The sequence below is a fragment of the Carcharhinus amblyrhynchos genome, unplaced genomic scaffold (genome assembly GCF_965287045.1).
Source record: "Carcharhinus amblyrhynchos unplaced genomic scaffold, sCarAmb.v2.hapA scaffold_38, whole genome shotgun sequence".
Classification (NCBI taxonomy): domain Eukaryota; kingdom Metazoa; phylum Chordata; class Chondrichthyes; order Carcharhiniformes; family Carcharhinidae; genus Carcharhinus; species Carcharhinus amblyrhynchos.
The window spans coordinates 4,599,789-4,617,527 of record NW_027649779.1 but is presented as its reverse complement, the minus strand read 5'-3'; the positions used below and the strand labels follow the sequence as shown (position 1 = coordinate 4,617,527).

General features: G+C 42.4%; 1 gene segment (V, D, J or C); it reads left to right on the top strand.

Moving 5' to 3' along the window:
- The first annotated feature begins 328 nt into the window (after positions 1-328).
- Positions 329-16,147, top strand: LOC145362414 (Ig heavy chain C region-like). The segment is given in 6 exon segments: positions 329-374; positions 507-806; positions 1,654-1,704; positions 11,974-12,273; positions 13,691-13,999; positions 15,247-16,147. Coding segments are annotated over 6 exon segments (1,398 nt in total).
- Positions 16,148-17,739: the final 1,592 nt, after the last annotated feature.

Here is a 17,739-nt window from a genome sequence, read left to right as displayed (position 1 = left end):
AAAGTGATGATGAACTGTAATATCACATCAGAAATAATGGGGACAATACAATGAACATTTTAGCCAAACAAATATCCTGATACAGATAAAATGCCCATTTTAATATTAATCTATTGTAAATCTCCGAGTCCATTCTGTTGGGGGTGTGGAAGGTGGGACGTGGATCCAGGCGCCGCCTCCAGCAGGGAGCCAACAGGCGGCGCCTGGAAAGCCGCCCCCTTCTGCCGGGTATTTAAATACCGCTCACTGGGACCGGAATCCAACAGTCCGGGAGCTGGTTTGTTCACTGAGTTCCTGACACAACCATTTCCCCCAAATCACCAGAAAGATGAGGTCGGCCATTTCTCTCAGTTTGTTGCTGACTTTCTTATACGGTGAGTATTTTTTTGTTATTGTCCAAGTCTCTCATTATCACTGTCTCAATGTGTACCTATCTCTGGAATGTTCCAGAGTCAGCAATCATTTCACTAAGATTAATCCTCGGGGTTTTTGATCTATTTTTACAGGTGTCCAGTCGGAGATTGTGTTGACTCAGCCAGAGGCAGAGACCGGGCGTCCCGGAGGCTCCCTGAAACTGACCTGTAAAACCAGTGGCTTCAGTGTTGGTAACGACTGGATGCACTGGGTCCGGCAGGTTCCTGGACAAGGGCTGGAGTGGCTAGTTAGCTACTATCGTTCATCCAGCAACGACTACGCCCCATCAATTAAGGATCGATTTACTGCGTCCAAAGACACTTCAAACAACATCTTCTCTTTGGAGATGACGAGGCTGAAGACCGAAGACACCGCCATCTATTACTGTGCAAGAGGCCACAGCGAGAGGATCCAGGGATAGACCCGAACAAGAACAGCTCGAGATGGAATTCAACATCTTCCATCATAACCTGAAGGTCAGTATCTGTTTTAAATATAATAATAGCGCCAGTAATCAGAACCAAAACACAAACCACTTCTGACAAGCCTAACGTAGTGAAAATTAAACATTAAATCAGGAAAACACACAGGCATAATGAGCCGAGATTTTCATTCTGTTTATATTTACTGTTTCAGCTGGATATAATGCTCGTTTTACTATTTCTGATACTTGGAGGAGGTGTTTCTGGATTGTGTTTTGTGAACAGCTGCATAAATTGTAAATTACATTAGGAATACGGGTCTATTTGAAGTAAATATTGAGCGGCAGTACTGAACAGAGAGCGAGCGCAGTTTTTGTGCGGGTGTGTGACTCTGTGATACTACAGCAGGGGATACCTGGGGTGGCACAACAGTTACTGTCAATACAAAAACCCCTCAGCGCTAATTGACCGATTCTCGGGCAGTGCTTTGTTTTACAATTCGGCATTATTTACAGTGCTGTCTTATTTATGTCCCAGCACTACACAAATAGCGAGAATCAATATGAAAAAATTATGATAACTTTTTGATTATCAGTTAGTGTTTTCAATAACTTGATCATGTGATCCCATGTGAAATATAGAACATTAAGGTTATTTATGTTGAGCGAACGGTATCCACCAGGGTAGTAATAATTTCATGAAAAATGCAGTGATTTACTTTCCCTCTGTCTTGTGATTTTGTTTAAATACTGATGGATTTCTGTCTATTTTGTGCAGGAATGGTTATTGTATGACCCAGCCTAGAGAATGTGACACTGTGACGCTGAGGGCTACTGGGGACAAGGGACCATGGTGACGGTGACTGCAGGTAAGAACCATGCATTTATTTAGTCAGTGTTTTATTTGAGTTTTTGTTTTATATTTTTCTCGATTTTATTCATTCACTTGTTCACTGAAATGTGGTTTGGTGGATTCTGTGCTGAAAAATCTTTACAATGTTTCAGGTGCTCCTGATTAAATTGCGGTTATAGAATTCTGTTAATTGATAAAAGGTGAATTTAGTCTCTTCTTGTGATTTGGTGTTTATCTGCTGAGGACAGTGTGTGTGTCAGGGTTACATTAAATGCCTTCCTTTTGTTAAAAAGTTCGGCGTTTCTGCAATATTTAATCTCGGTGACATCTAGTGGCTGCGAGTTCCACCATCTACTCCACAAGTGTTAGAAATCTAACCCAATCTTAACAAAATGTGTTAAACTGTCTGCATTAATGCTATGAACATGTTCGGCTTAATCACAATGCTGGTTTTGTTATGTTATTGCTGTGCTCAGTTTGATTATTAGTTACTTTGGTTATGGGCGGATTGGCTGGATTTTAAATTGAGATTTTCTGCCGATGTGAAACTTGATTCTGTTGAAACTGTTTGTAGAATTGAGCTGCTTCTGCATGAACCGGGGTTCAGTCTCTCAGTGATGCATTTTTCTGGTGAGGAGGTTGTCTGTCTGGGTGACTTTGAAGAAATAAAATTTATGAAATGGTTTCGCGATTCTGCATTGTTCACACTCCGTGATGCTGAGCTGTTGGACGTTTTGTGATTACATACAACGCATTTTTAAACTATTCTAAACTATTGTTTAAACTTGTTAAGGGTTTTTTTAGGGTTTTAAACTATTTGACGTGTGCCTGCACACAGAAATCAGGCAAGCTTTATTTATTTATATTTTCTTAAAATCGTAACTGATAACTGCTGGTTAAACCAAACCACGGTTTACGCCACTCGTCCAAAACACAATTTGCCACTGCATTCCCAATTTGGGATACATGCAATGTTTTACCTGACCGCTGCAGCTTTTACTATCCAAATGTTTAAGAATGTTTGAAATCTGTTTGAAATATGACCCACTATGAATAAATTGTGGCAAAGTTTCAATGTTAATTTGTTGGACGTATTCCACCTCTTCGCTATGCGGTTGCTCTTATTCCAGATTTCTGTTTACTTTAGAACATAAGAACATAAGAAATAGGAGCAGGAGTCGGCCATCTAGCCCTTCGAGCCTGCCCCGCCATTCAATAAGATCATGGCTGATCTGAAGTGGATCAGTTCCATTTTCCCGCTTTCTCCCCATAACCCTTAATTCCCTTGCCTACCAAAAACCTATCTACCCGTGTGTTAAATATATTTAGCGAGGTAGCCTCCACCACTTCAACGGGCAGTCATTCATTTAGTCATTCATATATTTGGTGACGAGCTGGTTTGCCGGATTGGATATTGAGATTTTCTTGCAATGATATTTTTGATTTTGTTGAGTGTATCATTAAGTTGCGTCCCCCTGAAATGGATTCCTTCCCTCGTTGATGTGTTTTGGTGTGTTTCTGTTGAGGAGATTTTGCGGTTTGGTCACTATGAATGTTTAAAATGTGTGAAATGGTTTTGTGTTTTGGCATTGTTTAAACTCGGTGGCACTGAGTGATACTTTTTTCTGGTTGAATGCAAACAATCTGTGAGTTTAAAAATCCTTGTCGGGAGAAAACAGGCATGTTTTGGAAAAATAAGTAAAGATATCATAACATTTTTATAAATGCTAACTAACGTTTACAAGTTAAAATATGTCATGACGTACAACGTTCATTCGGACACTAAGTCGTTGCTGCAACGACAAACTTCTCATGAGCAGCTTAATTGTAAAATTAAGATAAATTAAACAATTTAAAATCGGTATTCTAACTCCACATTCAGCAAAGATTACTTTATATTAATATCATTATTCATTAATCCCTTCTAGTAGTTCTGATGTGCTTTGCACACAACTAACATGAGAAGAAACCTTTCTAGGCTGGAAATATTTTGTGATAATTCCAGTAACTATTTCAATGATAACAAGCTGTTTCCACAGCAGCGCTCAGTTCAACGAGATACTTTGCGTTAATTGTTATAACCCGATGAAGTTCGCTTTCACTTCAATATGAGTTTTGGAGAATAAGACGTTGCTATTTGGCAATTTTTGTGCCCGTTTATTACATTCTCTTTGTGCAGGCGCAACATTCTTTCCACGTAATTTGTAGTTTGATGCCGAGGTAAATAATCACGAATGTCATCTCAAAATTTGTGAAATGGGTTGGTGTTTCTCAATTGCTTCTGTATTTTTTAAGCTCCGTGATCCTGAGCGGTTACACTTTTAAAAGTGTAATGAAAATACTAATACCAGCTAAATGAAAATAAAACGCTTAAAAATCCTTGCCTATAGAAAACAAACAGGTTTCGAAATATATATATATATATATATACATTTTATTCATGTTACCTGATGCTTACATCATAAAATAAATCATGAATTACAATTCTTACTGCGTCGCTATATCACTGTTAGGGACATTACACTACCCTGAATCTGTTACGTTTGATGTGCTTATTTTCAGGAAAAAAAGCCCAGTTTTCGAGATTTGAGATAGACAGGGAGAGGTAGTGAAAATTCGAAGGGAATTTTGAAATGAATATCAGTTCAGTTTTGAAAAAAAGTTATTGATTTTTTTGTTGTTGTAATTTGACAATTGATCAGTTAGAATTCCACAGTTTGAATAAACTTGACAGAGAGAACACAGTCCTCCGACCGGTGGAATTCGCTAAGACTAAGCAATTGTCAACATAACGGTGTTTGAATTGTCGTAAAGTGTCAACAGAAACTGGCTAGAGATTAACAAGTTAATAATTGAAATTCATGAAGCTTAATTTATGTAAAGATATTATAATAAGATTATAGAAGTAATATTTTCTCTGCGCTTAATAATAACATTCTGCCTCCATTAATGTTTAACACACAACAGAATTATTGGATGAGTGACAGAATAGAAGAATTGGTTCTACTTGTGCATTATGTGTAATTCTTATTCAATATTATATTGAAGAAAAAGACTCAACTTATTTTGCGCAGAATTTTTCAATGCTGCCGAGGATTTGAATCATTTGTCCTCATTGAATGTTTCACTGCTTAATTCAGATCTTCTTAAATTAAACAATATGTTCAGTAATTAATTTATATGAATGGTCTAAATTATTAAATCTAAGAAGCAGTTTCATTGATCTCAAATTGCCAGGCCGTTACAGCACAGCCAAGTTCAGAAGCTTGCATTTGTAACACGTTTGTAGGTTATAATAAGGCACTTAAAGGAAAAGAGGAAACGGAAAACATTACAACGTGATTTGATTTTAGCAAATGAATTACAGATGTTTGAATATTTCCATTCATTATTTTGAAGTTAATTGTTTAAGATTTAGTTGGAACCTAATAACTTCACAATGTTCGAGGCAAAGACAAGTTTTGAATGATTGAAATTTGATTTTATCGCGGAGCACTAATCAGTAACAGGAGAACTAACTGTCATTTAGCAATAACAAAACATAATATCCGTGCTAATTAATTCAAAACAAAAGACCTTGAATATTGCACTGGTATACGACATATTATCTGTTTTAGAGAATATTTAATTCTATCGAAAATGAATTCAGAAACAAATCATTTCTTTACTCTGCTCTGCTCAGCTCGATAAGGTATTTTGCCTTGATTATTTAGTTGACTACATTTAATTAAAAAATTAGTTCGAATCATGTAATGACATTCAATGTTAATGTGTCCATGTTTGTTTAATTCTTATAATGTTACTGCATCTCTGCAGGGACATTGAACTGTCCCGAAACTGATAGTTTTGATTGCTCATTTTCAGTGAAATTACATCTTTACGAGAGGTAACTTATAATAGATAAATAATTAAAAGTTTCAGGGAGTTTTCAAATGAATATCAGTTTAATTTAAAATAAGTAATTGATGTTCTGTTGTTGTACGTTGACCATTGATCAATTTCATTGAATGAAATTGACAGATTGAACAGATCTTTCTGCTGGGAACTCGGCTGATGCACCGTTTGTGTCTGTTCTGTTTCTGTGCGTGTGGTCACTGTGTTGGGACCAGGAATCTCCCTGACTGGTTATAAACCTTCTGATGTATTTCGGGGACTGAAATTTGATTTATTTCTTCAGGAAATTTGTGTCTGTGAGAAATGTGACTGTTTAACTTGATGTTTGAGTCGGCGTCTGAGAAATTAAATCCCTGAAGCATATTGTGACCATCAGAGAAGCAGAAACATCAGGCTGTAGAGGGAGAATTGGGTGATTTTTAAGCAGTAACGTACGATGAACAAACGTTCGATGAACAAATACAAAGTGAGATTTACTATATTGTGCTCCGTACTACAGCAGCCCCTGAACTGTTTAGTTTGACAGTTGAAGGGTCAAATTCACTTGCATATTATTTTTAATCTTCTAAAGGCATTTTAGAGACATTTGCTCGGCCAGAATTTTTAATCTAATTGTTCCTTCACAAAGTGTTGACATGAAGCATCCTTGAACAACTGCAGTCCATATGCTGCAGGCATCCACCCTGCTGTTAGGCAGGGAGCTCCAGGATTTTGACCCAGCGATTATGAATGAATTGAGATATTGTTTCAGGTCGGGATGGTGTATGTTTTGGAGGGAAGCTTACAGGTTATAGTGTTTCAGATGTGGCTGCTGCCCTTGTCCTGTTAGGATGTAAAGGTTTGGACAGTGTATTCTATGGAGCCTTGGTGAGTTGCTGCAGTGCATGTTGTATATAATACACACTGCTGACGCTGCTTGTTAGTGATGGAGAGAGTGAATAGGGTGAATGAGGGGCCGGGTAATCTTGTGGGTGGCTTTGCCCTGGATTGTGACAGATTGCGTGAGGTTTTACAAGTTTCTGTCATTGAGGAAAGAGGAAATTATTTAATTGTGACTGACTTGTGAAAGATTTAAATGTTTTTCCAACCCGTGCCCCACAGTCCATATTGTGCTCACGTGTCACTCCCACTGACTGTGTGAGTAGGTGAGTATGTGTGGAGTGAGGGTGCTTTTCCAGACTGAATCAGCCAGATAGAGACTTACACACATCACACACTCTCACACACATAAATACACACATACAGACGCTCATATTCTCTCACACATACACACGCACACTTACTTTCTCTCTCAAACGATATCTCTCACACATCCTCTTTCTCTCACGGTCTACATACTCTGTCTCAAATATAAATACAGACATACTCTCGCTCTCTCAATCAGTCTCTCACATCTCATACACAAAAACACTCACACGCACACACGTCCACACACATTCTCTCTTACACGCAGACGCACACACACACATAAGCATAGTCTCACGCTCACGCACACGCTCTCTCCCACACTCTGTCACACATGCACAAGTTGTCTCTCATTTATTCACACACACTCTCTCGGAATTCCTCTTGCACACGCATCGCTCTCTCTCTCTCACACGAATATATTTCCATCTCTTTTGCACACACTATCTCGCACCTGTACATTCTTGCTTTCTCACACTAGCTCTCTCACAAACACTCTCTCACAAACATAGACCGATGCACACACTCTAACTTAGACACAGACACAGTCTCTCACATAAGCACAGTCTCGCACAAACATTCTCTGTCACACACACACACACACACACACACACACACACACACACACACACACACACACACACACACACACACACACACACACACACACACACTTTGCTTCTATCACCCACACACATTGCACACATCTTTCTCACTCACACACAATCCCATGTACACTTCCACACACTCATGAACAGTTTATTTTGCTTTCCAATAGGCACACTGTCCCCTCTTGCAAACGCAGCCCACTGTCTCACACATGTGCAAACACAGTCTATCACACACAGGCACCTTCACACACACATTCACCCTCTCTCTATCAAACACACACCAAACACCCTCTCACACACTTTCCACCTCACATACGTCAGACTGTCATTTACATCATAGAATAGAATCACAAGATCCTACAGTACAGAAGGAGGCCATTCAGCCCATCGAGTCTGTATCAACAGGAATCCCACCAAAGCCCTATCCCCATAACCACATGTATTTACTCCAACTAGACCTCCTGAAACTAAGGGGCAATTTAACACGGCCAGTCCCCTAAACCCAAACTTCTTTGGACTGTGGGAGGAAACAGGAGCATCCGAAGGAAACCCAAGCAGACACGGGGTGAACTTGTTAACTCCATACACAATGACCCATATCGGGAATTGAACTGTGAGGCAGCAGCGTTAATCACTGTGCCACCTCGGCCACCCCCTCCCCCTCCCCCACTAACATTTGAATGAGGGTGGGATCGAGGAGCCCGAGTAAAACTCATGTGAATAAGTTTCAGCGGGAAATTCTTCTCTGTTTGGAGTCATATTTAGCACAAAGCAAGATGGTGATGGTGGTTGGAGGTCAAACATCTAAGTTGAGAAATCACTGCAGGAGTTCGGCAGGGGACTGTTCTGGGACCAACAATCTTCTCTTGCTTCATCAATGACACATTCCATCCAACATGAGGTCAGAAGTAGGGATTTCCATGTGTTACACCGGACACAAAGACACAATCAATAAGAAGGGATCTGGCTGAGACTAAGTCCGCCTGGCTCCCCAATACTGGTGTAAACTTGGTGTTTGATTCCTGTGTGACCCTAGTTTTGCTGGAAGCTTCCCTTCCAGCTCCCTCAGTCTGTCTATTTGTTCACTGATCCGTGTTTCTGAAAGAAAGGCCCCGACATTAAAGCAGCTGCCCGGTGATCTCCACTGATTCCTGACTTTACACAGCCCTGTTACTGAAAGCTGATCAATGGAGAGAATCGGGAAAAGATCGATGGAGAGGGAGAGGAGGAGGTGGCTCACTGACTCTCTCACCCTCACCCACACTCACTCACTCACCCTCAATCTCTCATCCTCACTCAAACAACTTCACTCACTCACCCTCACTTACCCACCTTCCCTCACTGACACACTCTCACTCACTCACCCTCACTCACTCACCCTCAATCTCTCATCCTCACTCAAACAACTTCACTCACTCACCCTCACTTACCCACCTTCCCTTATTGACACACTCTCACTCACTCACCCTCATTCACTCACCCACACTCACTCTTTCTCATTTACGCTTACCCACTCGCCCTCATTCACTCACCCTTGCTCACTCATCCACCCTCACACACTCGCCCTCACACACACTCGCCCTCATGCACTCGCCCTCACACACTCGCCCTCACACACACTCGCCCTCACGCACTCGTCCTCACGCACTCGCCCTCACGCACTCGCCCTCACGCACTCGACCTCAAGCACTCAACCTCAAGCATTCAAACTCAGAAACTCACTGATCCTGATTCACCCTGAGTCACTCACCCTTACACACTCACTCACTCATAATCACTCACTCATATTCCCTCACTCACTCTCATCCATCCCCACGCACTCACACACAAGCACTCACACACACTCATTCAACTTCACTCGTTCACTCAAATACACGCCCTGACTCACTCATCCTCACACCCTCACACACTCACTCACTCACAATCACTCACTCATATTCGCTCACTCACTCTCATCCATCCTCACTCACCCACAAACACTCGTTCAACCTCAATCGCCCGCCCTGACTCACTATTCTCACACCCTCACTGACTCACTCACATTCACTCACTCTCACACCCTCAGTCACGCACCCACATTCACTCACTCACACGCACTCACCCACCTCATTCTCTCACACTCACTCACTCACTCCACTTACCCATTCTCACTCATCCAGTCTCACTCACTCTCACTCACACTCACTCACTCACCGACCTATCCTCAATCACCCAGACTCACCCCCACAGACTCAAGCTCAATGACCGTCTCTCTGTCTCTCTCTCTCACTGACGCCACCTCACCCATTCAAACTCACTCAGACTCACGCACTTACATTCACTCACACACCCTCACATACTCATCATCACTCAACATCACGCACCCTAACTCACAGATCCTCAATCACTCATCCTCATCAAACACCTTCACTCACTCACCCTCACTCTCCCACCCATCCACATTCATTCTCCCTCACACACTGTCACACACCACCCTCAGTAACACACCCTGATTCATTCACTCTCACCCCTCACTTACACAGTTACGTTCACTCCCTCACCCTCATTCACTCAATCTCACTCACTTTCACTCACCCACCTCCACTAACCTTCACACATCCTCACTCACTCTCCCTCATTCTTTCAATCTTGTTTACCTACACTCATCCAGCCACCTTCACTCACCGACCCTCTCTCACACACCCTCATTTACTCACGCTCTCTCACCCTCACCCACACTTACTCACCCTCAATCACTCATCCTCACTCAAAGAACTTCACTCACTCACCCTCACTTACCCACCTTCCTTCACACATCACTCATCCACTCTGACTCATTTAATCACTCACCCTCACACACTCACATTCTCTCACTCACACTCACTAAATCTGTGTGGGGAGGGTCTGCAAGGAGAGAGAAGAAAGATCTCAAGCGGCAGTTTGGTGTTCAAAGGTGGGAGCTGCCCTGGGAGTGCAGAGAGCTGGAGGGAATCGCTGGGGGCTCGGGGCCAGGGGCAATGGCAAAGAGTCAGGGGAGAACAGGAGGCGAGGGAAAGGGCAGAGAGCCGGGGTGGGGGGAGGGCAGAGAGCCAGGGGAAACAGCAGAGAGCTGGGGGAAGGGCAGGGAGGCGGGGGAAAGGGCACACAGCCGGGGAACAGGGCGGAAAGCCAGGGGAAAGGGCAGCCAGAGAGGCGAAAGGACAGGGAGCAGGGGAAAGGGCAGAGAGACCAGTGAAAGGGGAGAGAGCTGAAAGAAAGGGCAGAGAGATGGGGGAAAGGGCAGAGAGCCCAGGGAAAGGGGAGAGAACCAGGAAAAAGGGCAAGGAGGCACGAAAAGGGCAGAGAGCCGAAGGAAAGGGCAGAGACTCCAGGGGAAAGGGCAGGAGAGTCGGGGGAAAGGCCAGAGAGCTAAACGAAAGGAGAAAGAGGGTAGGGACCAGGCTCAGAGGGCAGAGAGCTGAGGGAAAGCGTAAGGGGCTGAGGGAAAGAGCAGAGAGCCGGGGGAGAGGGCACAGAGCTGGAGGGAAGTGTAGAGAGCCAGGTGGAAATACAGAGAGCTGGATAAAAGAGAAAAAGAGCCACCGCGAAAGGCAGAGAGCCAGTGGAAAGGGCAAAGAGCTGGGGAAATGGGCAGAGAGCGGGTGATGGACAGGCGGAATGAGGGGGTTCAGAATAGAGCTAGCACCACAATCAGCTCATCTGTAATCTCAGTGAATGATGGAGGAAACTTCAGGGCCCGAATGGCCAACTCTTGCTATTAATGTGTGATCCTTCAATTAGAAAATGTTGCATTTATTTGAATTTATAATCACATTTAGAGTTTCCTGATCCCTTCAGTAAGTGTTCATTCCGGAGGTATTTTTGAAGCAAAGTCACTAATCTTCGTTTTGTGGATTGAGAGGCAGTGAGTTGGAGAGAGGAAGGGGCACCAATCAGTTTGAACACAGGCAATTTCCAAAACTAGTGTGGAGATGCCGGAGTGAGGTTGGTGTGGGCACAGTAAGGATTCTCACAACACCAGGTTAAAGTCCAACAGGTTTATTTGGAATTGCAAGCGTTTGGAGCTCCCTCATCAGGTGAGTGGATGATCTGAATGAAGAGACAACTTCTTCATCACAAAGTGTTGTTGTTTGAGAAATAAGTAGTTTCATCAATAATGGAGAAAATCTTTGCTCTTCTCTGTTAGTCCAATGAATGACATGTCAGTTTGAGGAAACCAGAATGTTTTCTTTTCTTCCTAATTTGATAGAAGTGGAGACAGGGATATGAGTTTTTACAGAGATGACAATTCCCAAATGACAGAAGTAACATCATCTCAAAGGTGGATGAAAGTTTTAATCCGGAAGTGTTAGGAAAGTCCATAATTTTAATCAATGTTCGAGATAGAAACATAGAAAATAGAAGCCGGAGTAGACCATTCGGCCCACTGAGCCTACTCCTCCATTCACTTTGGTCAGAGCTCATCACTATCCTGATCACACCTACTACCCATGTCCCTTCTTCCCTGCAACACCAAAAGCTATATCTGATATAGAAACATATTTGTAACAATATGTTTGATGACTTAATAAACGCAAAAAAGAGTCTAACTTGTTCAATTGGCTATCCTTTCCCAGCGACACCGTCTCCGCCCACTCTCTACGGCCTGGTCTCCTCCTGTCAGCAACAGAACTCCGACGGCTCCATCACTTACGGCTGTTTGGCGATGGATTACCTTCCAGATGAATCCAAAGTGACCTGGAAGAAAAATGGGCAGCCGTTCACCACTGGGTTTAAGACGTACCCTTCAGTGAGAAACACAAAGGGAACCTACACCCTGAGCAGCCAGTTAACCATCAGCGACTCAGCGGGAGAATGTCCCAGAATTGACTGTGAGGTTCAACACAGCAGCTCAGTCAAGAGCATTGAAATGCCATGTAAGTGTTGTGGAGCTTGTGTGAAACAGAAACACTGTGGTTAACATGTAGGGCCTTGGTTATAACTCAGTTAAATAGATGTGCATAATCCAGACCCCTGGATTGTTCCGGCTAGTGTCTATAGACTGCAAATGAGTTGCTAATGTCGACAAAAGTTTAATTGATCCACATCTTCTGCAGGAAATGACGAATATGCTTTTTTTCTGAAGGTCCTCAAGTTTTCCATCCAACTGTTATCCTCACCGTGAGTTCCAGTGAAGAAATCTCAAGCAGCAAATTTGCAACCATCGTCTGTTCAATCATCGATTTCCAGCCAGGGTCAATGGAAGTGAGTTGGCTGAAGAATGGGGAACCCACGCATTCAGGAATTGTCACCTCTCCCGCCTGTCGAGTGAACGGGAACTTCTCGGCCAGCAGTCGGCTGACAGTCTCCGCTGGGGAATGGTTCAGCAAAGCGGTCTATACCTGCCAGGTCACTCATCAAGAATTCACTCAGAGTCAGAACATCAGCGTATCTCGGGGTAAGAGACTCAAATCGTGCATAAAATATACCATTCTGATGTTAATTGGAATTAGGGATCTATTAAAGTTAGTACAAAGCATCGAACAATTTCTAAGTTATTGTCATGTAGTTTGCTGCATTCAGACAGTGCTACTCAGAATTGCATCACAACAGCAATTTTTGTTATTGCTTCCTGAGATGTGCATTTATATTCCATCCCTGAGGGCACTTAAGTGTGGACCACGTTGCTGTGAATCTGGAGTCATATGCATGCCAGGCCAGATAAAGACAGCAGGTTTACTTTTCTAAAGGACATTCGTGAACCAGGTGGGCTTTTACAACAAAGGCTTCATGGTGATCATTTGACTTTTAATCACAGATTTTTATTAAATTCCCATTTCACCATCTGCAGTGGTGAGATTCGAATCTATTTCCCCAGAGTGTCGCCCTAGGTTACAACTCCATCGACAACACACCATGCTACTGTCTCCTTTTCAAATAATGTTCCCTTCTGTCTTGAAGTGAGTGAGGTGGCCTTGACGTGACCTTTTTTTTTCTTGAGACAGCCAGTAAGACTTGGAGAGACAGTGGGTATCGGACTGTTTCACAGGTCACAGCACAGGAGTAAAATATTGCAAAATGCATCTTAACCTTATAAAGCAACGGCCAGTACTTTGTTCCTGAGTTCAGGGTGGTATCAGTTGTAATGCTGATTCATGAGAATGATACAGCAGCTACAATACTTTAATAAAGGGAATAATTTCATAGAACAAGCTGGTTTGCCATCGCCTATAGAAATTGAAAGGCGATAGTTGGAGATTGATACCTCGAAGGCAACTTGGTCTCCTTCAGTCTGAAGACTGCTGTCCTGCTTCTGAAGGGGAACTAGGGTTGATTTTCATTTTTCATTCACAGATCCTCTCGAATGCCATGAATCTACAGTGAAGATACAGCCACCACCAATAGAACAGGTCTTACTGGAGGCGACCGTGACCTTAACCTGCATCATTTCTCATGCTCCTTATGGAGTTAACGTGTCCTGGATCCGAGACAGGAAGTATTTGAAATCAGAGATTGCCGAAAAGCCCGGAGCGGATCCTGACAGCGTGATCAGCAAATTAAACATCTCCACACAAGCCTGGCTGAGTGCGGCTGTGTTTGAGTGCGTGGTGAGCCATCAGGATCTGCCGACTCCTTTAAGAACATCTATCCACAAGGAAACAGGTGAGCTGAGAGACTGAAGCAATAAATGTGGGGTCAAAATGTAGGTAGGGTTCTGAGGAATGTGGAGGAACCGGAAGATCTTGGGGTTCATATCCACAGATCTCTAAAGGTTACCACTCAAGTGGATAGAACCGTGAAGAAGACCTATAGTGTTTTACCGGTTATTTATAGGGAGTTTGAGTTGAAGGCTGTGGGGTTATGCTGCAACTATATCGGATCACATTTGGAATATTGAGTGCAGTTCTGGTCACCTCGCTATAAGAAGGATGTGGAAGCATTGGAGAGAGTGCAGAGGAGATTTACCAGGATGCTGCCTGGTTTGGAGGGTGGGTCTCATGAGGAAAGGTTGAGGGAGCTGGGGCTTTTCTCTTTAGAGCAGAGGAGGATCAAAGGCGACTTAAAAGAGATGTATAAGATGATGGGGGGGGGGGGGGCGGATAGATAGAGTGGACGTGCAGAGAATATTTCCTCAGGTGGATGCAGCTGTTACTAGGGGGTGTAAATTTAAAGTTCATGGTGGGAGATATAGGAGGGATGTCCAAGATACATTATTCACTCAGGGAGTGGTGGGGTGTAGAATACACTGCCTGCTGCGATAGTGGAGTCGGACACTTTAGGAAGTTTCAAGTGATTATTGGATAGGCACATGGAGCACACCAGAATGATAGGGAGTGGGATAGCTTGATCTTAGGATTGGACATCGTTCGGCACAGCATTGAGGGCCAAAGGGCATGTACTGTGCTGTACTATTCTATGTTTCTATGTAAATGCATCACTGTGGCTATCTCCAGTGGAAGTGTACAAGTCAATATTTAATATTCAGTGCATTAATGGTCTCCCCTGAATGGAAAAAAAACTACAACGAAACGACTATGGGCGATCGATATTTTTATGGGGAGTTTGATGTGTTGATGAATGAAAAGTGAACTGAAGGCGATGTTACTAGGTTTATATCGAAGAAGAAGGGGGGAGTCTGATGTGGTGCATCAAAACTAGGAAAACAATAAGAAAAGTGGATCAGTTGGGCCGAATGGCCTGATTCTGTGCTGTAAAATTTCTGAAACTTTCCAATCCGCCCCCCTGAATTATTTGAGAAAACAATTGTGTTCACCTCTCCTCCAAGCTGGAAGTCAAAAATGGAAACATTTAAAATCAAAAGCGAAGCACATTTTCCTAATATCTAACCAGCGGTTTCATTGTCTCCAGAATTCTCCAGTTTATTGACATTTATTGTACATTTTCTGCAGATCCAAATCCGCGGGAACCGGTCGTCTCTGTCCTCCTGCCCTCGGCAGAAGACGTCTCCGCTCAGAGTTTCGTCTCTCTCAGCTGCTTAGTGAGACGTTTCTCCCCCCGAGAGATCTTCGTCAAGTGGACCGTCAACGACAAGCCGGTGAATCCCGGGAACTACAGGAACACCGAGGTGGTGGCGGAGAACGGCAATAACTCCTTCTTCATGTACAGCCTGTTATCCATTGCAGCAGAGGAATGGTCCAGCGGCGCTTCTTACTCCTGTGTGGTGGGACATGAAGCCATCCCCTTGAAGATCATCAACAGAACAGTTGACAAATCCAGCGGTAAACCCAGTTTTGTGAACATTTCCCTTGCACTGATGGATACGGTTAATTCATGTCAATGAGAATCACTTGGTTACATTTAAAACTACAATAAAAAGAATAAATTCATTTTCCTCTAACGATAAATGAAATACCCAATCGCTTCATTGATTGCTTTTCAGTTTTCCTTCCAATTGATTTTTTTTTTGGTTTGAGTCAGATATTTTCAGGCCAAATTCCAAGTCTTGTTGAACTTCTGCGCCCAGTTCAGATCCACCCTGTCTTAGAGACAGAATAGAGCTCATTTATTACAGGATTCTCCAAAATAAATTCACTGACTTTCCTCCCTGAGGAAAAATCCAACAATTTCAACATTTCTGACAAACAAACACAACATTTAGATCTCGGTGTTTCTGCTTCTCTCATTGTCCATGCTTTTACCCTTCGTCAGTTTTAAGCTGCTGCACCAAACCCACTGGGAACTGAAGTGAGGGTCACACAAAAACATCGAGCAACAATCCCCCCATCAGAGAGAGGGATTGTTAACATACCGGATTCCTACTTACCCAACAAAGAGAGGAGAGGATCAATAGCTAACCCATGTACCACAACTTCTTCAATGAAAAGAGGAGGAATGCCATTATTTAATCCACTCACCTCCACTTCCTCAGTGGTCAGAACCATCAGGAACATTGCTTCACAGGATAGAGAGTTTACCACTATGAGCTCACTCTCCTCCCTCTCATAAGTAGCATGTTTGGAAGGGAACGGCTGCCTATAATCAGGAGTCAGTTGTCAACAGTACAAATTAGATTCCTTCTTTGCTACAGATTTTGAAGTATCATTATCATTATCAAAGTATCACTGAAGTTTATAATACACATAAACTAATATATGCAAAATAATTCAAAAATGTTTCAACACTCTTGTTTCTGTTAATCATGTGCTGACATTGATTTCCCATAACACAAATTTAAATACATAATTAAATCCTCCCCGGTTTTCATTGTTTGTTACTGGGGTTTCTGAGATGCATCAATGAATTATTTCATTCACTCTCCTCATATCACCGTAGCACTCATATAAAAGAAACTTAAAGAGCAGACTCTGAAAATGTGCTCCATTGTTCGGATTATTTGGATCATGTTCAGTTAATAATTGCCGGTGAATCTTAAAGCAACAGTTAAAAAATACACGCACTGACAATACTGCGCAAAACTATCACAATTAGAAATACACGTGTAGCCATACACACACACACACACACACACACACACACACACACACACACACACACACACACACACACACACGAATATGTAGACTCACACTTGTACAAACAGGCACAAAAACTACAGCATATGCACACAATCAATTGTATACAAAAGCACGCATACATACACTCATAAAACACACAAGTGCACACACTTATGTGAGTCGGTACACAGACCCAAACACAAACACATACATGCATGGAAACAACACAGACAGACACACATTCATGCTGATCCACATAAGTGCACTCATATACATATTTATACATATACTCAAATAAGTATATATATATTAGCACACATTCACTCTGACAGGATTATAGATATAGGGATACACAATGTTATACACATTAACAGATATATACGGAAATGCATATAAACAAATAAGCAGGCTGCATATAGATGAACTGACAGCAAAACATTTGCATGCAAACATGTAGACACAAAAACTAACAAGATCATACAGAACAGAATACCATAGCACACATTACTACATATTGAAACACAAACATATATCAAGATATCGTTATGAAGAATTATCAACACGTATATACATACATACATGTTAACAGGTACACACACAGACACATGGGGAAACAGACACACACATAAAGGGAAACAAACATTACTAGAATGAAAGAAATTAACTCATAGGAAAAAACAGAAACATATGTGCACCCATTAAGAGTGGCATTAATGAATTTACATAGACTTAACACAATAATAGAGTCATTACATACACAATGTCAGAATAAAATATACACACCGATGCAGGCACACAACTACACAAATCAACAAACACAGGGAAATGAACGCGTACATTAACGCTCGTGTACATATATTAACTCAGAGCCAAAGATTAATGCAGAGCACAAGATGCGAATGTACACACACACAAATGAAATAATTT